This window comes from Corvus hawaiiensis, chromosome Z, assembly GCF_020740725.1.
Source record: "Corvus hawaiiensis isolate bCorHaw1 chromosome Z, bCorHaw1.pri.cur, whole genome shotgun sequence".
Lineage (NCBI taxonomy): Eukaryota > Metazoa > Chordata > Aves > Passeriformes > Corvidae > Corvus > Corvus hawaiiensis.
In genome coordinates, this window is record NC_063255.1 from 30,163,400 (window position 1) to 30,188,538 (window position 25,139).

General features: G+C 41.5%; 3 protein-coding genes across 10 annotated transcripts in view; 2 read left to right on the forward strand and 1 right to left on the reverse strand.

Moving 5' to 3' along the window:
• Nucleotides 1-12,969, reverse strand: part of LOC125319706 (transcription factor TFIIIB component B'' homolog) — a 52,368-nt gene extending 39,399 nt beyond the window's left edge. For 2 of the 4 annotated variants that reach the window (XM_048291185.1, XM_048291184.1), the window contains exons 1-10: nucleotides 12,743-12,969; nucleotides 7,969-8,521; nucleotides 7,200-7,306; nucleotides 6,130-6,189; nucleotides 5,633-5,773; nucleotides 4,623-4,756; nucleotides 3,528-3,622; nucleotides 2,892-2,946; nucleotides 2,075-2,218; nucleotides 235-519 (exon numbers count right to left, since the gene is read on the reverse strand). In XM_048291185.1, coding sequence (XP_048147142.1) covers nucleotides 235-519; nucleotides 2,075-2,218; nucleotides 2,892-2,946; nucleotides 3,528-3,622; nucleotides 4,623-4,756; nucleotides 5,633-5,773; nucleotides 6,130-6,189; nucleotides 7,200-7,306; nucleotides 7,969-8,521; nucleotides 12,743-12,924 — 1,756 coding nt within the window. In that variant the 5' untranslated portion in view covers nucleotides 12,925-12,969. The remainder of the gene's footprint in view (nucleotides 1-234; nucleotides 520-2,074; nucleotides 2,219-2,891; nucleotides 2,947-3,527; nucleotides 3,623-4,622; nucleotides 4,757-5,632; nucleotides 5,774-6,129; nucleotides 6,190-7,199; nucleotides 7,307-7,968; nucleotides 8,522-12,742) is intronic. The other 2 variants (XM_048291186.1, XM_048291183.1) reach the window with 1 other exon arrangement.
• Nucleotides 12,970-13,369: 400 nt separating this feature from the next.
• On the forward strand, nucleotides 13,370-17,864 carry LOC125319709 (small EDRK-rich factor 1-like). Of its 2 annotated transcripts, none has more exons than XM_048291194.1 (3): nucleotides 13,370-13,545; nucleotides 16,680-16,788; nucleotides 17,350-17,864. In XM_048291194.1, exons 1-3 carry the CDS (start codon nucleotides 13,539-13,541, stop codon nucleotides 17,420-17,422), a joined length of 189 nt encoding a protein of 62 aa, XP_048147151.1. In that variant the 5' UTR covers nucleotides 13,370-13,538; the 3' UTR covers nucleotides 17,423-17,864. The 2 variants fall into 2 exon arrangements, with proteins under 2 accessions (XP_048147151.1, XP_048147150.1); XM_048291193.1 differs by lacking the exon at nucleotides 13,370-13,545 and adding an exon at nucleotides 13,572-13,736.
• A 1,683-nt stretch (nucleotides 17,865-19,547) lies between these two features.
• On the forward strand, nucleotides 19,548-24,869 carry LOC125319708 (survival motor neuron protein-like). 4 transcript variants are annotated; one of them, XM_048291191.1, is made up of 9 exons: nucleotides 19,548-19,628; nucleotides 19,722-19,793; nucleotides 19,881-20,006; nucleotides 20,284-20,484; nucleotides 20,867-21,007; nucleotides 22,023-22,094; nucleotides 22,618-22,728; nucleotides 23,576-23,661; nucleotides 24,289-24,869. In XM_048291191.1, the coding sequence occupies exons 1-8, from the start codon at nucleotides 19,569-19,571 to the stop codon at nucleotides 23,630-23,632; spliced, it is 840 nt and encodes a 279-aa protein (XP_048147148.1). In that variant the 5' UTR covers nucleotides 19,548-19,568; the 3' UTR covers nucleotides 23,633-23,661; nucleotides 24,289-24,869. The 4 variants fall into 4 exon arrangements, with proteins under 4 accessions (XP_048147148.1, XP_048147149.1, XP_048147147.1 ...); XM_048291192.1 differs by having other exon boundaries at nucleotides 24,683-24,869; XM_048291190.1 differs by having other exon boundaries at nucleotides 23,576-24,869.
• The last annotated feature ends 270 nt before the right edge of the window (nucleotides 24,870-25,139 follow it).

The following is a 25,139-nucleotide window of genomic DNA, read 5'->3' on the forward strand; positions in this document are numbered from 1 at the left end:
AAAAATCCCAGTAGAAAAAGTCTAAGTACTAAGATTTAAGAGAACTGTTCTCGTCTAAAAAAAAGTATGTTTCAATTTAGAATGAAAGCTGATTTTGAAAGGCATTGTTCCACAACCTCCCACAAGGCAGATCAGCAGTACAAACCAAAGACCAAATTCTGACTTTTAAGCTTGCAATGACTTTATATAAAATCTCTATTTGAATGTTTGAAAGTGAGCATTTTTGCCTCTTACTTTTATTAGAGGATATCCCTTCTTCAGCAGTTTTTGAAGGAACAGACATTTCTTCTGGAATATTCTCTACTTCCTGTTCAAGATCCTCTTTTCTCTTCTTCTTTCTCTTCTTTTTTGCTAATGCTGGCTCTAAGGCAACCTGTTCCTCTGCCTGTTCAGAAATGCCCAAAGACTCCTCATTTTCTTTCTCAGCCGTCACACCATCTGCTTCTGTTTCTGCATCAGAAATTTCAGCTTCCTGAAGATCATCTTGATCATTAGCAGCTTCTGTGCTGGCAGCTTTTGCTATTGAGACAATATGGTTCTCGGTTAACAGACTGGTGGAGTATTAGGAGTCATAAATAGCAAAGGCATTTCTACTAAAAACATTTGTGTACTCATATATCACTGCCAGTACACTGCCAGGTGTATGAGCAGGACTGGGGAAAGTCAGTCATTGACTTGCCAGAAAAGCTTCATCATAGAATAACTTCAGCATTTAATACAAAACATATTCTGTACACGGGAGAACACTTCACCAGGGGAAAGTCAATATGGGATGTAAAGCCAATTTAGTAAATGTTATTGTGCCTATGCTTTTTCACAGTTTACACAGACACATTTGGATTCAGGGAAAATAGACATCGCTATTCCTATAAAGAATTCCTGTATCTCTGCAGAAATAGGTGATGAAAGTTACAGAATGTACGCCATAAAAAAGTAATTTTTTATCAAGAAATCTATTACAGTTGATCATTCTAACTTACATAAGAAAGCTGAAATATTATCTAGCTAATAATTTGCAAATTATTTTCTGGGTTTAATGAGTTTCTAAAATTTTACTCCCTGCTGTTTTAAAGGAAATTTTGTCTTGATCCTGTATTTAACCACCAAGAACCTTTCCTTTCCTTTTTATTACTCTTAAATGAATTTGTTTCCCTGTAATTAAGAAGTCCAAAATGCAAGAGAAGTAGAAAAGCATACTCGCATTGCTTTACACACAAAGTACCTTTAATCTATCACTAAAGTGTAGAAACAGAATTTCTCTATGTGGTTTTAAGTCCTAGTACATGGGATATTTTACTTAATCAAATCCAAAACCAAGGCTATAGAAAAGCAGCAACTATTTCAGTTTTAAGAGATGTTGCTTCCTAGCTGGCATCCCCTTTAAAAAGATGTTCACTTGTTTGTTTCACAATGCCGTCTACAAAAGAATGGGTCCTTGTGGAGCAAACAAGTGAACAATACCAAAGAACTAGCAAGAAATTTATGAAACGGTCAGTATAACTATTTTAATTAAAGCACATCTGTGAAAAGTCCTTTCCCAGGTACTAAGATAGTAAGACACAGTGGTGATCAACAGTAATTAATCACAATCTTTATTTTGAACAGACCAGAAAGATAACACAACTTTTACATGATTCTGTGAAAAGAATCATACACCTCAAACTTAGGAAGATAAACTACTATTAAAGGAGAAACAGAACCCTTAAAAGAGGAGGCTTTTACATGCAAGAAAACTTTCAACACAGAAGAGTTTGCCAAAAATATGATTTTGGCCCAAAAATTCTACAAGTGAATTCATTAGCAGCTCAGGGAGATCCTTTGAACTGGTGAACTAGAACATCAGTGCTTCAGATTGTGGAAGAGCACTATTTTCCCTGTGGTAACCTGTTTCAGCTCTGTTACTAATTATTACCATCCTGCACATCAGTAAACTACACCTGAAAAAGCTACACTATGAAGCTAAGATCTTGCCCTCTGCACAACAGGGAAGGAAAAGATTCCATATGTGATTTTTCCTCTGCTAGATTACTGACCACTGCTCTGTAATGCCATCTCAAGCACTCTTTTAAAGTACCTTTTGACTTCTTCTGTGGCCTTGGAGACTTCTTTTTCTTTGGTTTCTGGCTTTTAACAGTCTTTTGCTTCCTCTTTTCCTCATCTGCTAAGACCTTCTCAAGCAACTGGGCAAAGAATTCAAAATCAAAGGGTCGTTTTTCTTCTATCAGATTAAAGCAAAGACATAGAACAGATTTCGAAGTTGATTATTTTTTTGAGTTTCAGCTTTGTAAAATAATCAGTGATACACAACATGATACTAAAAAGCAAACATTACGTACATTTAAAAGAGAATTCTTCTTGAAAATATTTTCTGTATCACTTGAGCAGGGGCTGAAGTTGACATAAAGGTGACTGGATTATGGTATATTAGTTTTAAAAAACAAGTTATAAATCTAAGTAGTTCAGAAAACTTAAGAACTGACAAATACATTAACTGTATCATAGTACCAAATAATGTATTACCATGCTGCTGTAGGACATATGTACCTCATTCAACTAACAAAGAAAGTCTTTAAGGACTCTTAAAGCAGTTTACAATAAATAACTGTTAGAAATTCCCACAAGTCAGAAGAATTATCTTCAACTAATATATACAGAAGAAAGTTTATATTAACCTCATTTAGCAGACATCTAGAAAAGAAAGAAAATAAACCTAAAGATTGTTATTGTGAACTATGCTTGTTATAAAAACCTAAGACTCCACAGCTTCTGGACTCATCTACGAGCAAAAACTCTCTTGTAAGTAATTCAAACATGGCAAAGCACAGAAATTACCATGAAAAGAGATGACTACCATTTAATGACTCATTTTAGGGTGGGGAATATTTACTTACTGAAAGCTTTGTCTATTCTCCATCCATTAGCTTTTTCCTCACGTTTGAACTTGTTCTAAAAGCAAATGCACAGTTGTGTTTATCGTTAAGCAAAAAATGCAACAATATGTTGTACAAAATGGCAGCTCAAGATAAGCCTTCAGTGCAACAAACCAAGTAAAGTGGTTGAAATTTTCATGCACATTCACAGAACACAAGTTTGTAATTAATTTTTAAATATAAAATCTGTTACCATAGCTATCCCAGTTACACTCTTTTTATTATTTTCTACACCTTTTCCTGACTTTTAATCTAAGCAAGGTTTGAAATAGTGAAGACTTTCCCAGCTGTGTACAACAAAAGAGACAACACTGAAGCCCCTTACCAAACAGCCATTTAGGATTACCAGGATTCTTCAACTAAAACAAAGTGTGTCTAAGTATGCTAGATTTACTAGATACATTCACTGAAATTCAATGAGCATTTTAATGTTTCAGATACTTACAACCTCTTGAAACAGGTATTAAAAAAAAGCATTACTATGGAAAAAATTAGCACCACAATTATCACACAATAAAGGAAGCATGGGAATGTAAATAAGAAAAAGAGAAGTGAAACCAGATGCTTAATTGCTCTGTTGAGTACTTTAATTTTTACCTTAATTTCTGCTCTGGCTCTGTGAGGAAACAGCCGTCCAATCAAGGAGAAGTCTGTTCCTACCATACTGATAGCTAGAAAGAACATATCTGTTTCTAGAAGGGAAAAGAAAGAAAAAATTATACACGCTTAAGTATTTACTAAACCATCTTTCTTGCTATCAGAAATAAAAACACCTTGCAAACTTACTGTCATAAGATCAGTAACTTTGAGGCTGTCTACTGTAGCTGCAAGTTCAGATGAGTATATGTGGAGTATGTTTGTTATTTTACCTAGGTCACTATAGTAAACGTTTATTGAATCTATCAACAGAACTACCAACTATCAACAGAAGGAATTGTCTAATCTATTAGAAAACTGCAAAATGTGAAGTATGTTTTCTAAAGCCAGTAAATCAAAGCTAACCAACCCAAAATTGCCCCTGTCCATTTTCATTACGAACACAAGCACAAACAGAATTCAGAAAAACACCACGTAAAGTCTACCGTCTCCATTATTATTTAACAGGAAGAGTGCATTCCAAAAAGAGCACAGTGAATTCTGAAGCTATTTTTTCCATCTACAGCTGTAAAAAGTAACTTCCAATTGTAAAAAGTCCTGCAGTGTTGTAAGGCTAGAGACAATAGTCAATTGACAGCAGGAGTAATGAAGAACCCAACCCACCCACTCATCAAAACACAGCTGTCCATCTGCACTGGAATTAGTCCACACAGAGATACCTTCTACAATCTCTTCTTACCTATGCTGGAGGAACTTAGTTAAGAAATACCATACAGAGCTCAAATATCTGTAAGCCAGAATCCAAAACTATGCTTTTGATAAAGCAAACTAGCATTTCCTCAACATTTAAACATCCGTGGCAGAAAAAAGCACAGGTAGCCTACATATAAAAAGGCACTTGATTTTTTAAAAATGCCATTTTTCACAGTAAATACCACAGCTCTGTCTGTTGTAAGAGTTTGGAGGGTTGAGATGACATGGCATGTGAGTAGATTCATTTACTCCACTGGGAATAAAAACTGCCAAGTATAAAGCATAGGAAGAAAACTAGGACTTTTCTGCAGACTCAAAACTTGAAATCAAAAATATACTCACCTTTATTTGACCACGGTTTTGTGTAAAAGCTTTTCCTGAAGCTAGAATACGTTGTTGTAGAGCCACGCTCAAAGATGGGATCATTTTCTTCTACAACACATGGACCTTTTGTTCTTAGAACTTCTACAGTTAAGCTGGGAAAGTAAACACACAAAAAGACTCACCTCAAAATATTGCTAAGAAAACATGTAGTAGATGTTTACAAGACAGATGTTCAAATTTTTTGTCACAAGTGAGCACTTCTACTGTGTAATTAATTTTAATAATTACACTAACGTGTACTTTCATGGGAGAATGCAGCAAGAAATCACTACCCTACTTACCCTGTGTAAGTAAATTTGTTTTTTCTGTTTTATAAGATTTAATACAGACAGACATAATTAAGTAGCTTAAAAAAAAAAAAAAAGACCTTTTAACATTTGAGAAATCTAGTTTGCAAAACCACAACAGCCTCTCAATATCCTTCAAGAAAACTTTCAAATTCTTTTACCAGGTCCTCTTTATCCTTAAACCTTGGCCTAAACTTCATGTTAGATACATCTTTGGGGAACTCAGAAATTTGATAATCTACTTTTTGAAAGTCATATTCTGAGCAAAGTTACTGAAAACACTGACAGAAGAATAAAGCAGCAACATGCAAGATGCAAAACTGGAGCAAATCGTACTGAAAACCAAATAATTGTAAGCAGATACATGTTAACTGTGAGAAGCAATGAAGTCAGCTAAACAGAAGACATTTGGAAGTTTGGCAAATCTTCAGTTCACTCACTGTAATAAAATATGTCATCTTCCTCTCTACCTCCTTCCCCAAAAGCATTTCTGATAAAGTATGCCATAACAGAGATGCAGATTACTGCTGCTCATATTTTGCCACATACTTAAGCTGTTTCCCAAGTTAGCGCAAACTCTCAAACATAAATACACTCAGACTTGTCCCAGTCCAAAGTAGTCCTCTATTTACAAACTAAGCTGCAATGCAATACTGTCCATGAGTCAGGCACAGAATTTACCTTTCTTCATCCAGAATGATTGAACCATCTTCTGCTACTTTCACACGAGGAACAAGAAGTGGGCCATCCTGACTCTCTTCCCCATTCTCTTCTTCTTCCTCCTCCTCTTCTTCATGTTCAGGACCACTTTTCTCTTCCTGTCTACAATTTTTAAGACAGTAAGCAAAAATACTGTTCAGTGTTTTGAATCGCTACTCAGTATGCCAGACATTCAACAATTTGATGAACTACCCAGCAATGCAACACATCAAGAAATTAGTTAATACATGAACTTTGAAACCTGCTTTTCATTCTGCTTTAAAATGGAAATATGCAAAAACTTAACACTGAAAGGAAAATGTTCTTTAGCCACCCTACCTGCCAAATCACAATTTTTGTAAACTAGGCTGTGATATTGAAACAGTAGAAAAATACACCTACACTGTTAGTATTATCACAGAAATGCAGTTTTTTTACACCAGAAAATTTTTTGACTATACTTCACCATCAAGACTTACTCTTTCATTTGATTCAGCGCAGAACTTTTTTCTGTTCTCTTTTCTTCCACCAATGAAGACCTAGAATTTCACAAAAAGTTAGAGATGACTGCTTGTAGAGATACATTTCTGCTTTATTCCACAAAATTGGCTTTTAGTGGACAATGAACAAAGAAACACAAAGCTTTTTCTTTTTTCAATTCTTTGTATCACATTATTTACACATTTGTATCACACAGATTTAAGTCTAACTACACAACCACCACTGCTTAATGAATTTTGCCCTTTTTTTGTACAAGCAGGGACAAAAAAAGATATTTGAAGCAGAAATCCAGTGTAGGGATAAAGGGAATGTGAGAGCATTTTGCTTGTTACCTCCTTAGGGACTATTCAGTGTAGAAGAAAAAACAAGGAAAGTGATAAATAAAACACACAAGCACACAAACATTAACAAGCAGGTGATAACAGCCAATACCAGAAAACTCATCTGCTACTGAAAGAACAAGGACTTGGATACATGTACTTCTGTTCACGTGATTGCTTTTGGTAGTTGCAAGAAAAAGGCCCTGCTTTGCTCTGTCTGTGGCAGTCTGTGCAGCCAGCTGCATTAGTAGTCCCTGTATGCACCTCAGCCTCGACACTGGTGAAACATGTCAGTGGAACAGCAACAGCTACACCCATCCAGTTGGAATGTCAAGACCTCAAGGGTCTTGCAGTGCCTTTTGTACTTCAGCACTTAGAAGGAGAAATGCTTAGCTTCCCGAGTCCACTAGGTCTGGTAGGCAATTATAACATCCCTAACAGCCACAACTAAAAATTTCACAGCAGGCAGCTGAAAAAAAAATCTACTATCTTTCTACAGAGATAGATCAACACTAGGGACAGGTTCATGATTGTGTATTTCAACAAATACACTAAGCTCCATTCTTGCTTCTGTGCTAGAATTATGCAGATGTGAAAACTGTAAGCTAGTCTAGAAGCTTTTGTTACCATTGCAACAATACTGTATCTGTGCTAATACTCCATATTTAAGTAATATAGAAGTCAAGAAGTAATTTAACCTAAGGACAGAGAAAAGAAGTCATACTTACTTCATCGGATTGTTTTCTGGCAGATAGTATATTAAGTCTCTCATGGTCATTTTAGAACGATCTGGTGGAGAACGTCCCTCAATTACTGGAGGCCTGTGTTTCAATTTCTTCCATACAAAACAAAATGAAACAAAAGAAAACAACAAACACTTAGATTCACCCTAAAAGTATTTTATATTTCACTAACTATTATTAGTTTGTTTACAAAGTACCTCATTCATGGAATTCTGTTGTTCACACACACACACAGCACTTCCAAGAACTAAAACAAGATTATCTTAAAATTTTTAATTCTCAGAAATGGCATTACAGACCCTTATGTCACTTACCCTTTCAGAGGCATTCAATACCTGGCACAAATAAGTTAAGTTATTCAAAATTACAGAACTCTGACAAAGATCAACTTGAAAAAATATGAGACATCCTAAATCCAAGCTTCTTGCAGCACACTTCCCTGCTGTATTACCAACCGTGAAACTTTCAAAATTGGAATGCTGACTATAAAGTAATACCAGGTGTCATGTCAAAAAGACTTGGGGTCTATCAAATAAAAAGATATACAATTCCTTGTGAAATCTGTATTATTAGGGAACAAAGTGCTGCTAGTGCTTATAAACAGAATAAACACATAGAGAGTTACGAGGTACGACAGACTACTAGCAGTAAGCAGCTCACGATCATCAGAAAACACTACTGCAGAGATAATGTATGAAAGGTGAATCAGGTCTTGCCCTTCACAGATAAGCACTGCTAAACACAGAGGCCTTACCATCCGCTCTTTCTTCAGCTCTTCTTTAAGCATCTCTCTTAACTTTCGAGCTTTAAGGATCCTTTCACGGTCAGAACAGGTTCCTTTGACTTTTTCAGGAGAAGACTTTGCAGGCAGATTTTCCTCCTGTGTTTGTGATCTTTCCTGTGCTGGTCTCTCCTTGAGGGGAGAGGGTACATTCTTCTGCAAGCTATCATCACTTTTCTGAGCAGCTACACCAACAGTTTGCTCTTTGTTCACAGATTTTTTTAGCGGCGAAAACTGTGGCACTTGTGGCACAGGTGTTTTCTTCTCAGGAAGCATGGGAGACTTTACAGAGCTTTCAACATTATTCTTTTCTGATGGGGAGGGATCTTTCTGAAGGGAAGCACTGCCATCAGAAGCCTGTGATGTTCGCCTCTGAGGTTTTGGTGTGGAACGATGAGCAGATGATGGTCCAGCTCTTGGTTTGACAAGATTTGGCATGGTGGAGATACGTTTTCTTCTCTGTGTAAGCATCTCTGCAGGTTTACTAGCTTCCCCAGTGTCACTTGTATTATCAGCCTTGTCATTGCTGGAAAATTTAAGAGAGTATTCTGAAGTACTTTACAGTGACAGCTTTGTTACTCTTAAGATGTGTTTATGGGCCAATCAGTATAAACACCATGCTACAGGAAAGCAGTTATACACAAGAAGCGATGCCAGGACCAACCTTTAGCTGGTACTTCCTAATAAAATAATCAGCTATAAGAACTGGCATATTAGTTTCTAATACAAATTACTGATTAACAAGCTTGCAACAGTAACATGTTCCCACACCCCGAAGACTGTCTCCTTTCAGCTGAAAATACCAGCACCATAAAGATTTATAAAAAATTACCCACATAATATAGGTGACATATTAAAAACATTTTAACAAAGCTATATGTAACAAGTAGTTTGATGACTTTCCTTACAATAAATGTGAACATTCCTCTTACACATTTGCAAGTAGATGACATGTAAACTCTGACTTCCAGAAAAACTTCGGCAGTCAAACCCTTACTCACTCTTAACACATCAAAAATCCTTAGCTTCCCTGGAAAAAATTGTTATATAAGTACTTTTTCTATCACACATGCAGAAATAATTTTCAAAGTCCAAGTAAAATTGCCAACCATTATGATCATCTCAAATCTGCTGACTCCACCAGTGTTCGCCTTCATGGCTGTTACTCACAGTAAGACTAGTATAATTATAACTGAGTCATAAAGAGGTTTTTTTTTAATTTTATGTTGGAACTATGCCTCGTTTCTGTACATAAGGACAACCACACCCATGGTTCACTTAAACATTTTTAAAAATGGTCAGAAGCAAATGCTTTCCAAGGAATATAAACAAGTATAAACATTCAGTGAAACTTTTTAAAATTCTCTCTGGCTACTGTCTGTGATTCAGGCAAATGCTGCAGATGATGTGTTTGCATTTAGCAGCCTCTGGTAAATGGCTGAATCAATTTGTCCCACACTGTGAGTTCATACACATTTTTAGTACAGAACAAATGCCCTGGGCAAAGTGTTTAGAGGGCTTATTACATGGTGCCTATTTGTGTGTTTTGAATGAGATCCTTGCAAGTTCCACTCAACACCCACTATTCTTAGTACAGCAGGAGACAGTAGAAAATAATTCTTCATTCACCTTTTCCATACCACCTGTGTTATGTGGAGTTTTTAATCAGAGTACAATACTGGACTTCTGAACAGTTAAATACAATTTAACAGAAAGTATATTAAAAATTTAGAATTATCTTATGCTTATAAAATTTTCACTTCCCTGATAATTAACAAAACTTATTCAGTATATAGAAAACAAACCAGCGTAAAGTGACTGATGCTACAGATGCAGAGTTGAGCAGCTGTGAGTGAAGAGATCAGTGTCTGCCCCTCCACTTCTCCTCATGAAGAAGTTGTAACTGCAATGAGGTCTCCCCTCAGTCTTCTCTTCTCCAGGCTGAACAGACCAAGTGTTCTGTTCAGCTGTTCCTCGTACGGCTTCCCCTCAAGGCCCTTCACCATTTTCATTGCCCTCCTCTGGACACTCTCTAATAGTTTAATGTCTTTCCTATATTGTGGCACCCAGACCTTACCCCAGCACTCGAGGTGAGGCCGCCCCAGTACAGAGCAGAGCAGGACAATCCCCTCCCTTACCCTCCTGGCAGTGCTGGGCCTGATGCACCCCAGGACATGGATGGTCCTCCTGGCTGCCAGGGCACTGCTGATTCATTGAGCTTGCCACTGACCAGAACCCCCAGGTCCTTTCCATGGAGCTGCTCTCCAGCCTCTCACTCCCCAGTCTGTCCCTACATTGAGGGCTGCCCTATCCCATGTGCAGAATCTGGCACTTTCCCTTTTTGAACTTCATACGGCTGGTGTTAGCCCAGCCATCTAATTTGTTGAGGTCTCTCTGCAGGGCCTCCCTGTCCTTGAGGGAGTCAAGAGGTCCTCCCATTTTGTATCAACTGCAAACATACTTAATATATCTTTCAATCCTGTGTCCAGGTCATTTATGAAGATGTTGAAGAGCACAGGGCTGAGGATGGAGCCCTGTGAAGCCCCAGCAGGGACAGGTCACCAGTCTGATGTCACCCCATTCACTGTAACCCTCTGCACCTGACCCATGAGCCAGTTGCTCACCCATCCCATGATGTGTTTATCCAGCCATATGCTGGATGTTTTGTCCAGAGCCAGTCTCGAAAGCTTTACTGAAATCCAAAAAGATTACATGAACTGGCTTCCCTTGGTCAGCTAGGTAGGCTACCCTGTCAGAAGGTTATATGGCAAAGGCCTATTTTTTAGGCCATGAAAATAGATCAGAGTGCTTTTCAGAATTGCACTGGTATCTAGTTTTGAAACTTAAAATTATATTACACTGGCACACCTGTTATACTGCAAACACAAAAGTCTTTAACAAATCTGCTGAATCAGCAACAGTACCACCTAAGTGAAAAATAGTAAAACTGTCTTCATTAAAAAAAAAAAAAATCAGATACCAAAGGATCCAGTAAGGTGCTCCCTGTAACATAAAAATTTTATAAATAAAACTCGAAAAAATGACATCCTTAAAACACAATGGAAAACAAGTAAAGATGTAAGATACAAGTTCTGTAAAAAGTAGCACAGGTTTCCTAAAGACATGCCATGCCAACTGGTCTGATACCTGAATTTCTAGCCACTGAAACAGAAGACTCTAACACTGTTTCATCATACTGTCATAAGGGACAAGCTACAATTTAAAGAATAGAGGTATTCATGAAAGATGCAAACCCAACTGTACAAAAGACGTGTGAATGTCGTTCTGAAGAACAATTACCAGACACAGGAAATGTCCTGAAATACTGATCTGTACTGCTTTTGTTGGTTCCCAGTAGCTCCCATGGTGCTGTTTGAGATTTGTGACACAACAGCGTTGATAGCACACCCATGTTTTCAGCTAATGCTGAACAAGGACTGTGTAGCACCAGGGTCCTTTCTCACCCTGCCCCTTGACTGAACACACTGGGGATGGGCAAGAAGCTGGGAGGGGACGAAGCCAGGACAGCTGATCTCAAACAACTTAAAGGATATCCCACACCATGTGGCATCATGCTCCTCAGTAAAAGCTGGGGGAAGAAGAAAGTAGGACATTAGGAGTTACAGCATTTGTCTTCCCAAGGAACTGTTGTGAGTGAGCGATGGATCCCCTCCTTCCTGGAGAGAGTAAAACACCTGCGGGTAGTGGTGAATGAATTTACAAGTTCGTTTTGCTTATGTGCACTATCAAGTTATTTCTTAATCTACTGAACTGTCTTTATCTTGACATATCTTTTCTTGCACTTTTGCCGTTTTGATTTTCTGCCCATCCCGCGAGGCTGGGAGGGGCACGGACGTGGGGAAGCAAGCAAAAAACTGTGTGGGTTTAGCAACCAGCTGGGCTTAACCCACAACAGGCAGGTCCTCAGGGGGGACCAGTCCTAAGGCCAACTTTACCATGTGCTTCCATCACAATAAAAAGCACTTAAAAAAACAAAACAGGCAAAAAAACTCACACAAAGACAGAAAGTCCTCCCTTGCCAGTTCATGAAGAAATGAACACAAAAGAGAAAATGCTGTAGGAATGCAAAATCAATCTCATCTGGTTACAGAGCACAAAGAATTTTTGCTGCACACAGCAAACCAGGGCTCCTGGCTGCTGTGGAGCCAGAAAAAACGAGTGTCAGACCATACTGGGCCACCCACTCCTTTGCAGTCTTAACTTACAGAATCACAGAATCAATCAGGCTGGAAAAGACCTCGAGATCATCGAGCCCAACCTATGACCTAACACCACCTTGTCAACCAGACCGTGGCACTAAATGCCATGTCCAGTCTTTCCTTAAATACCTCCATGGACGGTTACTCCACCACCTCCCTTGGCAGCCCATTCCAATGTTATTCCAAGCACCTGCTGCACAACCGCAGTGAAGAAACGCGGGTTCAGCTTAGGCTGCGAACGCGTCGAACATCCACAAGGCCTTGTCTGACAACCACGGACGCGCTGTCAGCGAGCACCGACCGCATGCGTGTTTCAGAAGGTCTTCAGAACGAGCCAGCCTCCTACCATAGCACTGACAACTAGAGGGTGACAGGCCACGACAACCAACGCTACGGAAAGACATCACTACCTCCCCGGATCCGCCGGGTCCCGCCCTGCACAGGCCCGCCCCGCTCCCGGGGGTCCGCGGCCCGGTGCTGGCGGCGGCCCGACATTGCCCGGCCAGGGCGAGCTTGGCGGTACTCACCTCTCTGCCCGCCGCGCGTCCGCCGATACGGCCACGGTCCCGGTTCTGTCCGCCACCGGGGTGTCCGAACCTGGGAGTTCCGGCGGCTCCGGGTCCGCTCCGCCAGTGGCAGTGCCGGTGGCGGCGGCCCTGGCCGGTGGCCGCACATTGGGCCGCACGGTGAGACGGGCCCGCCGGAACATGGCGGCGGAGCCGGGAAAGGCGCGCGCCGGGCACTCCCGGGAGAGGCGCGCGCCCGCCCGCCGGCCCACGAGCTCGGCGGCGTCAGCAGCGCGCGGCGGCGGCCCGGTGAGGCCGCGAGCCCGGCCGGCTCCCGGCGTGCCGCCCCCGCGCCGCGCCCCGCGACGTCATCAGCGTGCGTCAGACGGGAGAGGAGGGGCAGGATGGGGAGCCAAGGCAACCAATAACGGCGCCGGAGCCGCCTGTAACGCCCCAGCAACTTCTCGGCCCCTTAGCCCTCAGCTCAGCCGGCTCTAAGCAGCTCTCCTGGCGCCCGCTTTGGCCCCGAGTCCAGGCTATTACACCAACACCCTCCCCATCTCTCCCTCACACCCAGGCCCGGGAAGATACATGGCAGCAACCTCCTAGGGATCCCACCCACGGGGGCGGAGGCAGCCGCGCGCATCCCGCTGATTGGGCTGGGGCTGCGCGGCGCCGTGACGTCAGCGGCCAGGAGGACCCATAGGGGGCAGCGGCGAGGGGTAGCGCTTCAGGCGGCTCCGGCGGTGGCAGCGGTTCCGTGCGCTTCTGGGCAGGTGGCGGCCGTAGCGGTGCTGCGCGGCCTGAGCGTCTCGCCATGACTCGTGAGCACCGGGGGTGCTTCTTGGGGCCTGTTGGGTAGCGAAGTGGGCGGCGGAACTTGGGCTGCCCTTCTGGTCGGCTCCAGGCATGGGCGCAACACTGAGGGCAGCTCGGCTGGGAGTCATGCCGGGTCCGGGAGTCGGCGTCTGGGTCTTTGTGGACTTGGCGTCCCACTGGCAAAATCTCGGCAGCAGTGAGTGCGTGGGGATGAGGCTTTTTCCCATAGCCTGCCGCCGTCCGAAGCAGGAGGCGAAAACATCCTTCTCCGCCTTCTGATGTAGCAGCGCTGGGGGGATGGGGGCGAGAAATACAGGTGATGATGGGCTGCAACAACAGCCAGTCCCGGGTGCCGCCCAGACTGAAAATAAAGGACTTTTGTTTCAGTGCCGAGCACTGAATATTATGCTGCTTAACTTGTGGCTGTTGAGAGTGTTGTTGAAAGGGCAAGAGCACTTGGTAAATCATCACTGTGTTCAGTGCTGGCGAACGGCAATGTTCGTATACCCGCTCTAAAATGGCGGAGAACTGTGGACCGGACCCAGGGTGCTCTGGCTCTCCTGACTGCTGGGATTGCTCCTGTGCCTTCTGCATGTTATGTTTGGCAGTACAGAAGCTCCTTGTGTTTAGTTGAGGTCGTGCTTTCACATTCAGCTCGAAAATGTGTAGTAATGAGGGCACACTGCTGCAGAAGTGTAGCTGAAGACTTGGAATGTAAACAGTTTGTGCACAGAACGTTATAAAGAGGCACGTTTAGGATTTTTGTTTGTATTTTCCTTCTTCTGGAGTTGGAAGAGCAAGGACAGGTTGAACTAAGGTATATGTCTTGCACAAATAGGCCAAGATGGGGATGCTTGAGGAGGAATGTATAAAGATGTAGAAGCAGGAAGGGTGTACTGGTCTTTTTGTGGCAGTTCATGCTTGAATTTCAGGAAGCTGAATTGTCTTCTGTTGGGACAATTTCATGGAAGATTTGAGTTGATATTACAGAATGTAGAAAACACCGCTGGCTCCCTTGAAGGTAGGGATACTCATTCAGTATCCCAGGTGAAGTAGTGGGGCCAAATAGTCCTTGGCAATATTTACTTGGAAGCAGGGATGGTACAAGTAAGTTTCTCTTTAGATAGTTGTTTAGTACTCTGTGTTGTGTGCATTCTGTATTGCTCAGCTTTTCTATGTGCTCTGCTTTGCTCTGCCAGCTGCTTTTCAGTGATGCAACTGAGTTTTGTTCCTAAATTCAAAACCGTACTGTGTGTATGGAAAAACTCTGCAAGGCCCATGCCCAGTGTTTGCTCGGAAAACAAGGAAGAACTGGAGGTTAAGGGTGGAGAGTAACCGCTCTTAAGGAAGTGCATGAGGTTTGGGGTGGAGTGTCATTCTGGCTTTAGCAGTGTGTTTTGACTTCCTCTCTGTTTTCTTCATGATAAAAGAAGATACTACTTTTTTTTTTTTTTTTTTAAAGTACCATAGAAGAGTGCTTTTGTTGCTGCCCAGTCGTTCATATAATGTTCTTGCCTCCTGAGCACCACAAGTCAGGAACCATTTATGGCCTGGAATGTGTCATCTGCTCATGAGTCATCAAGTTCTAATCAACACTAGTACTGCCAGACACAGTTTGGTTTCCTTCAGTTCTGAAGAAACAGCTGTCCTTCGTCTAGATGGACTTTGGGGACAGGATGCTAGTGAGGAGGGTGAATAGAAGTTCTGCTAGCTTTTTCAAAAAAAAAAAAATTTTTTTTTCACTTAATGTCCTGTCAAAAAAATATTTTCCAGGGCAGGAGCAGCCCTTGGGAAGCAGCAGTCATACAGGGCTGTTTTCACTTGAGCTTCTGGCATCTCTTACCAGGCAGTCCATGGGCTGTTGTGAAGAATGCACAAACCCCTGCTTCTGCAGGGTTGCTTTTGTCTACTTGTTGATGTGGCAGGTACCTGTGTCTGCTCAGAAGTGGTGTGGGTACAAGGTGGTGGATCATATCAGCAGGTTGTTGTTTAAAAGTGACCTAGTCCTAAGATGCTTTCGTAGACCAGAAGTTACACTTCAAGATTGAGATCTCTGGCTTTGAGACTGAAAGATAGCATAGGCAGTCTTAAGACTGTAGAGGGACTGAAAAGAGACACAACAGAAATTATGGAGAGATGCAATTGTCATTTTTGAGCATAAAAGAATGTTATCATGTTCGTTCAACAGCACAAATGATTATGCCTAGCATATCTGAAACATTCTCAGTCCGAAAGAAGTAGAGCAGGAAGTACCAAGCCAGTGAACCAGTTCTGGCAGGTTGGAGCAAACTAGAACTAAGGAAGAGAATACTGAGTGAAGATTACCAGCTAATGCAGAAGAGTTTGTAGCTGTGATGTCTGTGGCCGTTGCCTGGAAGACCCTGAGTATTTAGATGGGGAGTTGAAAATTTTGATGCCATGCCCTCAGGAACTTTGTGTGAGCAAAGAGATTGCATTCCTAACTTGTGGCAGTTTGTGTGGTTGGTAGTCCTGGGGAAAGCTGTCTCTTCCCTGAAGAAGTGTCATCTATACTGACAGTGATACGGGTTTTGTGTCTATATATATATATATATATATATAAAAGAAATGTTATTCTTCTCACTTTCCTTGGTAGTAAGGCCAACCAATTGCTAAGGCCCGTGCTTAAGTTCTGCTCTTGATTTCAAATTAAAAAAAACCTTTTGAGGTCACCTCTTCAATAGTATTTGAGTGTAATCAATTTTAATGCTGTTCTTTCAGTCTAAAATTAATTTGTAAGCTATATTGAATGCTAGAATCTGTTTGAGAGTGGATGACTCCTCTTTGGATGAGTTACTGACATTACTGACATTATTCTGCCCAGCCTATTGGTGCAATGGTTTTCCTTCAGTCTTTTATAGCAAACTACATTTTGTTTCTGTAAGGAGTATTAGAATTTTGGTGATCTCTTGAACATGACATACAGAATTGTAAATGTGACAGCTATGAGCCTTTAATTTCTCCTGTTGTGCACTAGAAGAGGACACTGAGATAGAAGATATGACCATACTAGCTCTACGCATTGTCCCAAACTGTACCACCTTTATAATACTTTTGCACAGGCAGACTGTGTGGAAAAAAACAAGTGGTAGTACTTGTTTAACTGTATATTATCTTGCAGGTGGGAACCAGCGTGAACTTGCCCGCCAAAAGAACCTGAAGAAAACTCAGGAGATCCACAAAGGCAAAAGGAAAGAAGATAGCCTATCTGCTTCTCAGAGGAAACAGAGGTAAGATATAGTACAGTTGAGTAAATGTTTAGGCAGAAAAGGAGGGGGAAATGGGTCAGAAAGAATCCATTGTCTTAGCTGACACAGCATTTAAATACTTTGTTTTGATTCATTGTCCAGTCATGTGCCAGAGCATAAACCATGGATGAAATTTTGCTTTATCTGCTGTTAAACAGATCTGGTTTTTTCTAAGTCCTGTAAAGCTGCTTTTTTTTTTTTTTTTTTTTTTTTAGCAGCTTTTTGCCTACTACAAAGAGGAAACGATTGTGTAATGCTTTCTTGAAGATGTTTGATCCATTATGTCCTTTACTTCTAAAACTGAAAGAATTATGAGGTCTACTAATCAAGTAAATTGTCTGCCTCATGGGGTAATGCATGCACTGAAAAAACACAGGGTAACAAAAACAGTGCTCATGGCTAACTGAGAAATTTTATACTGATCTTTTTAACTTCTTCAAGTGGGGGTTACTAAAGGGCAAAAGCAAGCTGGAGGGAACTCTGCTTAGAAAAATTGTGAGCCAGTATCCAACTCTTTTTTTTTTTTTTTTTTTCCCTTCTCAGAGACTCTGAAATCATGCAGCAAAAGCAAAAAGCAGCTAATGAAAGGAAGTCTCTGCAGGCAGGAACAAACTGAGCTGGCACTATGGAGAAGATAAAGTGCACCAATGAAGCAGAAGGACCTAGAAGATCATTTATAAAAGTGTCAAACCATTAAATGATTAAATGTTTATTGTGCAGAGTTGTTCAACTAGCATTAGTTAGAGTATTTTTCTGGTTACTATAGGCCTAGTTGTCTGGAGTGCTCTTTCAAAAACTGACTACACTCTTCTGCATGTGTATGAATAAAAGTACCAAGCAATAGCTTTATTCTAGCTTTTGCTGCATTTGTTAGTTTTACTTAGTGGTTCTAGAAACAGAATTTCTGAATCTACAGTTAGACCAGATTTGGTTGTCTGAATTCTCAGAAGTACAGCTTCATTCAGAATGGAACACACTTGTAAAATGTGCTTAACCTTGCAGAGGTGTGAACTGTAAATCTCACCTTAAAATATTTTTACAATAAAATGTTGCATGAAGTACTGTCTAATTTGAAATGGTTATGGTTAATAATCAGTTGATTTCTAAAAAGTTACCAAGAAGACAAGAAATGGATTATGGAGACATGCAATATAAGAATGTAAGTGTAACATAAAGTGTAAGTAATGTTTATAAGAAATGCATATTGTAAGCACTATCACATGCAGTGTAAGTCTGCCTTACAGGAAAACATGCCTCTTGAGTTGCAGACTTTGTTGGTGTACAAAATGGACTCAATCTAGTCCAGATACTTAGAGAAGCTGCAGGCTTGGTGTTAATGAGCTGCAATGTCAGCAGATGTTGACATTGTCATGCCACTAAAATGATTTGAAATTACTGCTTAAGCTTGCCTCAGGAATAAAAGGTAGTGTGACAAATTCAGCCCTTGCTTCACAGGCAGGCTGGAGAATGTTGTGTTCTTACCAGCGGAAAACTGTTGAGGAAACTTCCCTGTCTGACCATCCAGAAGCCACTCTGGCAGCCACATTCACACCACCTGAGCTGGAACTGAAGCCCCTTCACAGCTACACCTCCCACACTCACAGTCTGACCAGGACTCCTTACCAGCTCAACCCCACATTTCCCACAGCAGAGTGTCGTACATCCTGATATTTAATATTATTCAATCTTGGTGCAATAACTTAAAAAGTAACAGCTCCAGCTTGTACCTCTGAGGAGGGAATCCCTGGGCTTTTATATCCTCACAGTCTAAAGGTGGGTCCTTTGCTCCTGCTGTGTCAGTGTCCAATTCCCTGGCTGATGCCACAGGTCCCTGTGCCCTTTGTTTTGCAAAGGGTTTGCAGTTCATGGCCTCTTGCCTTGGGCTCCCACTGCAGCTGCACCCAGAGCTGCCTGCACTGAATGTATTCCTCAGTAACTGCTTTCAATCTCTCGAGACAAGCTCTGAAGCCTTTGCTTTTGTAAGCTCTGTTCCATCTAACTGCATTCATTTAGTGGTAACAGGCCCCTGGCACAGCTTGAGGAGAACTGGAAGAAAAATGTATCTGGTGCTGGCACCATAACACCTGCAGTTGGTGAGAAATTAAGCAAATTCACAGAATTGTTAGGGTTGGAAGGGACCTGTGGAGATCATCCAGTCCAACCCCCCTGGCAAGGCAGGCTCACCTAGAGGAATGCACCTAGGTGCAGTTTGAATGTCTCCAGAGAGGGGGAGGCTCCATGACTGCTCTGGGCAGCCTGTTTCAGTGCTCTGCCACCCTCAACGCAAAGAAGTCATACTGAGGTGGAACTTCTTGTGTTTTAGTTTATGGCCGGTACTGCTTGTCCTGTTGCTGAGCACCACTGAAAAGAGTAGTGCCATCCTCTGGGTACCTGCCTTTGAGATATTAGTATGTATTGATCCCCCCTCAGTCTTCTCCGGCCTGAACCGGCCCAGCTCCCGCAGTCTCCCCTCATAAGAGAGATGCTTCAAGACCCCTCATCATCTTTGTGACCCTTTGCTGGACCCTTTCCAGTAGCTCCTTGTCTTTCCTGTACTGAGGAGCCCAGCACTCAACACAGCAGCAATTCCTTTGCTCGCCTGTCGTTGGCTCGGTCGTGGTTGCCGCTCCGCACCTCGCTAGGGCGGGGTTCCCAGGAGCGTCCGCCCAGGGAATTGCGCGGAGCGCGACGGCGGCGCACCCGGCGGGCCCCGGCAGGGCCGCTCCCTCTTCCGGCAGCGGGGCGGGCCCGGGGCTCGGCGCATGCGCGGCGGGCGCGCGGCCATGGCGGACGCGGTGCTGTTCCGGCGCGGCACCGGGCAGGTGGGAACGGCGGGGTGGGAGCGGGAGCGGGGCCGGGAGCGGGGCCGGGAGCGGGGCCTTGCCGTGGCGCTAAAGGGTGTATGGCCTCCGCAGAGCGACGACTCGGACATCTGGGACGACACGGCCCTCATCAAGGCGTACGACAAGGCGGTGGCCTCCTTCAAGGTAAGGGGTCGGCGCTGCCGTGGCCGGATCGTGGGGCTGAGGCCGCTGGATTGGCATTTATTGGTTTTCTCCTTTCTCTTCCCGAAGAATGCCTTAAAGAATGGGGAGTGCTCGGAGCCTTCAGACAAGCAGGAGCAGCGCCTGGTGATAAAGAGAAAAAACCATAAAAAGATCAGAAATAGAAAGAAGAGCAATACAGCGCCTTTGAAACAGGTCGCCTCACTTGTAAATGCCAGTGGTGCTCGTACTGCATGTTGTACTTCGGTACTCAAAAGTAGCTGCATCTTGACATTAACCTTTTGGGGTGGTGGTGTGGGGAGTGATAGCGTTATAAACCTTATTTTTAGGTTACACAGAGGAATTTTAGTAAATACAAAGAAAACACTGTAGGTGGGATCCATCATTTTGGACAAAAAGTAGTTTAGGAAAAGGCACCTTCTGTCCAACCATTGGTGTAGGTATTTACACGCTTCTCTTGCTTCTGTTGCAGTGGAAGGTTGGTGATAGCTGCAATGCGGTTTGGTCTGAGGATGGTAATTTATATCTAGCAACTATTGCCTCCATCAACCAGAAGAGAGGCACATGTGTTGTCACTTACACAGGATATGGAAATCAGGAGGAGCAGAACCTGTCTGATCTACTTCCTCCACCCAGTGATGAAACAGTAAATGGGATGGGACATTCTGGGGAGGTGAGGGACTTTTTCATTCTCTTGTAAAGAAATGGGAAAGTGGGAGAATCTACTTCTTTTAGTATGTCTGGTGGCACTGCTGGTATTCAGAGTGAGAAACGATGCACAATTCTGTTGTAAACAGACACAAGCTGATGGAGGGAATGAAAGCATCCCTTTACTTCTTGAACTCAGCATGGGAGGAAGGGAGGGGACAACAAGAAATTCACCAGTGAAAGATAACATAGCTAAACTAGTGAGCAGGTGAAGTTATTCCTGGGTAGAACTGGGAGGGCTGGAGAGAGGGAGGATGTGAATGGGACTTTCCAAGCTTTTTCACTCTAAAATTGCTTGTCGTAAGCTCCTCTTTAGTGCATTTCATAAAACTGTCTTTGTCTTCTAGAATGAAAACGAGACTCCATATTCAACAGATGAAAGTGAAAAATCTTCCCAGTCACCTCAAAACAAAAACAACTGCACAAAAGGAAGATTTTCGCCTCAAAACTTGCAATTTCCCACACCACCAGCCCCAGGCCTAGGAAGGGTAAGCTCAACCTTAATTGAAATAATTCATGTACCATCGTTAAGCCTGTTATTATTCTGAATCCTGAGACAATATGATGATATTTATCATTGTCTAGGTTCAATTAACATTTTGAGAATGGATGTACAGATATGCATGTTAAATATCTGTTGGTCTGTCATTTTGTAATAATCTGGCCACAGCATAGTCCTCCTGCAGTGCTGCTGTCTAATGAGGAGAGCCTTCTGCTCCTTAGGTAACACTTGCTTTCCAATTGTCTTGTAACTTAAAAGAGGGGTATTGTTCCCTGGATTCTGGTGCTGTTGTTAATTGACAGTGCTGTTGATGTTTTAAAATTTCACTTTTTCTAGCCAATTGATGTGTTTCACTTCACAGGACATTGAAGGCATTAAAAGTGATGTCCACATGTCGTAGAGCCTCTCAGTTGTAGCTCCTCTCTTGAATTAGGAATGAATGGGGTATTGATACACCCTTCAGTTTTCCTGTTGTGTAGGAGTCTAAGTAACAGTGCAGTGAACTCAGCAGTATGTTTTCTAAATATTACTGTTTGTGCAAGATTTCTTTATAAGATTTTATTTTACCTTTTTCCTTTCGTATCAGTAGATTTGTATCTAAGATCTTTATTTAAAGACATTCACCAGCATAATAGAATTTAGTCAGCTTTTGTCCCATCTGCACAGGATTAGAGAAATTATCTTTTTGCCTGTGTGAATATTTGATCTGTTTCTTCCTGTTGAGAGTGTAACCACTGACTTCCACTTAGGAAAACCCTTTAAAAATAAACCAGAACCCTGTTTCAGCAGCGTTTACCTCAGTGAGATGAGTAATCTTGAGTGGTACTTCTCAAGTTATGGAATGTGCCTCAGAAATAGCTACTGTCTGTATTTTCATTAAATTGTTGGGGTGTGTTTTCTGTTGTTTAAGACACATGAATTGTTTCATGTAATTCTCCTAAGTAAAATCCTAATACCCCATATTGCCTTTTCATTTGTACTGTTCCACTTTTTCCATGTAGCCTGGATCAAAATTCAAGGCACCTCCATCATTTTTATCTTGCTGGCCCCCACCCTTCCCAGGAGGACCACCAGTAAGTGATGAGAGAATGGGGACGATGTCAGAGATGTCAGAGATGAGTATTGGTGATCTCAGGTTTTCTCACTGAATGTACTCACTGCCTTTGTTTTTAGAACATGTTTGTACTGTTTGCCTATTTTTTTCACATATTTGTTAACACATTCAGTTCCAAATATCATAGTAATCTAATGTATGAGGTCTGATTTGTACTCATTTCTGTGACAGTGAAGCTGTTGGTAAGAATAACAAGGGGAAAATTATTTAAAGAAACTACACTTTCTAGCAACAGCATTTCACTGAAGAAGATAGTATTTCCCCCTAGTAGCACTTTTTGTGTACAGTTAAGCTACAGGAGTCTTGTTTCTTTCTAGGCTTTGGAAATTACATGTGTTCAGAAAACATCATCTTTGACTCCAGAGTACAAATTGAGGATACATTCCTATTTTTCAGTTTCATGCTCTAATCTTGTAGAATCAGGTGCTCTCTGATCTGGGACATACTATTGAAACACAGACATTTCCTTTGTGATTTCTTAGTTGATTCCTCCTCCACCACCCATGCGGCCAGACTCTGCTGAGGACGATGAAGCGTTGGGGAGCATGCTGATAGCCTGGTACATGAGTGGTTACCACACTGGATATTACCTGGTACGTGCCGCTTTGGTTTTGAAGTGTCTTGGTAATTTTGCTCTGCTGTTGGTGCTCCTGTTTGCAGCAAGAAGTTAGACAGGGAGGGCTGCTTTTTAGGTCTCTTATTCTAAATTGCAATTGCTACATTTAAGGGTGTTTTGTATTGTATAAGTATTGTCATTGAGTAGAATTCACATAAGCCAGCATATACATACATGTATATTTAGTTGATGTTCTGATACTTTGTTCTACTGGAGGGGTCCTATCAGGTACTTTTATAGCCATTTTAAAACTACCAATTCTGTGTTTGTAGACAGGTGGAGTAAATGTTTACTTTTCAATAGTCTTCTATGTGTTTTCTTTCCGTATTAGTGGTAGTATCACATTTAAGAGCAGATTTGGCACGTTTGCAGAGATTATTCATCAGTAATGGTTTCATGTCATTATGAAGGTCCAGTAGAAGCTGTCAGCATAGTTGTGAAAATCTGTGACTTGTATTATTGGTTCATATTTTCATCTCTACACTCCTGAAGAAAGAAAATGACACAATGAACTCTTTGCACTGAGGAAGTTGGAAAAGGAGGATTTGGTGCTTCAGATTATATATAATTGTGCATTGCTTTAATTTACTTCCAATTGCACAAGAAGTATATAGTTGAAATTATTCTTCATAGCCTCTGATTATAAAGAAGACATGTAGTTTGGCTTTTATCCTTTTTAAACTGCCCATTCTGATTTCCAAAGAAAGTTAAAAACTATTCATGATTTGTAGAGGACTGAAAAAGATTGTCCAGAAATGTTTTTGTTCTGTGACTAAAGCTTTCCATGTTGCAAAACCAAGATTTTTCTAAATTGTATCCTGTAGGGTTTAAAACAAAGCCGAATGGAAGCAGCACTGGAGAGACAAACACATGAAAAATAACTGAATATCCACCATTGTTCTGAAGGATTGTAAGTATTGCAGCTTTGTGGTAAATTAAGATACAGTCAAGTTTTGAACTCCCTTCAAAAACCTCTTGGCTTTGGGACTTCCATCCACTCTTACGGCTCTCTGTAAAGACTACTTCTGCCAGTAGTAATCCCTTCTTTGCTTAGCAGCTGTGGAATTGTATTTTCGTAGCTAGAGTGAAGGAAGGTATTCATTGCTCTGATGAGAGTTGTAACTACAGCATCTGTCTACATCAGGATGAACAGTGCAGCTTATTTGAATTATTAATGGTTTGTTGTGGGCTGTTTTGGGAACAAAAGGTTGTAAGCGAAATGCAGTTTTTTCATCTGTGTTTCCTTACACAGATGGGATGGTAGGTTGTAGCTAAACTCTGTTTTCAGGACAAGTCCAGTTTCGTAATGTTGAGCAATTCTGTTCTCAGTACTTCAGTACCCATGCTTTTATTTGAAATGCTTTGTTCAGAATTCTCCAATATATTGTTCACTTCCTTATAAAACAAAACTATATTCTCATGGGGAATTGTTTTCTGATTTTCTGTGACAACATGTAATTTTTGTGTAGTTAAGTAATTCTTTGTGTGTTTGAAAACAAAAAGCTCTTTTATACTAATTTTTGCTTCTTTTTTAAAGCCAGGTACAAATCTTTTCCACTGAGAAGTGTTTATCACTTATGCATTGGTGGTTGATGGTGAAGAGCTGCATTTTTTAAGACAATTAGTCATAACATTTTCTTAATACTGAGCTGTCCCTGTTAACAAATAAATAACTTCAGACTGCTACTTAAATGTGCATTGAAATGAGCTATTTCTTAAAGACCTCTAGTCAAATGAATTTTGAAAGCGCTGCAGCAACAAAATACTTTCTACTTCCCTGAGGCAATTTCAAGTCTTCTCACCGCATGATAGATGTAATTCTTTTGACCCCATGTAATAGATTTCTTTTATGTCTCAAGATTTCTTGCATTCCTCAGAATTTTTGTGTGAATGACAGCACCAGAATTATTGATTATGGTATCCTCTTTTAGGAGAGAGCTATGTCAGCAATGTGTGTTACAGTGGCCACTGGCAGCACTGACATGGAAAACTCTACTGTTATAGTAGGAGGGACATCTTACTGGTCTGATCAGAATAATGAAATATGACAGCTGTTTTCAGGAAGGCTATTGTCTTGTTTCAAATGCGTGAATAAAGTTCTACTTTTTAAACTTTGAATTTAGGGATGTAGTTTGTTTTGGGGTAGTTTTTATTTTGAGCTTCCATAGACATCTCTTGGTTGGATGCATGGCTGAAATACAGCAGAAAGTCTTGCTGTGTTGCCATTTTCTGAGTACTATTACTGAAAGCAATTTAGGGAAAGCCCGTGGAAAGGTAAGTATGGACACAGCCCTTTAGGGCTGAATTTTACTTTACAGTTCTACTCTTAATAGAGGCTGTAGCCACAAAACTAGGCAGTAATTTAGTTAAAGCCAGTGGTTTGCTTTT

Excerpts from the sequence above, each read along its gene's own strand:
- LOC125319708 (XM_048291189.1), top strand. The coding sequence starts at position 19,569 with ATGCGCGGCGGGCGCGCGGCCATGGCGGACGCGGTGCTGTTCCGGCGC. Across the intron at positions 20,485-20,866 it reads GGATGGGACATTCTGGGGAG|AATGAAAACGAGACTCCATA; the intron begins GTGAGGGACTTT and ends TTTGTCTTCTAG. Across the intron at positions 21,008-22,022 it reads CAGCCCCAGGCCTAGGAAGG|CCTGGATCAAAATTCAAGGC; the intron begins GTAAGCTCAACC and ends TTTTCCATGTAG.
- LOC125319709 (XM_048291193.1), top strand. The coding sequence starts at position 13,631 with ATGGGCGCAACACTGAGGGCAGCTCGGCTGGGAGTCATGCCGGGTCCG. Across the intron at positions 13,737-16,679 it reads CTGGCAAAATCTCGGCAGCA|GTGGGAACCAGCGTGAACTT; the intron begins GTGAGTGCGTGG and ends ATTATCTTGCAG. Across the intron at positions 16,789-17,349 it reads GCTTCTCAGAGGAAACAGAG|AGACTCTGAAATCATGCAGC; the intron begins GTAAGATATAGT and ends TTCCCTTCTCAG.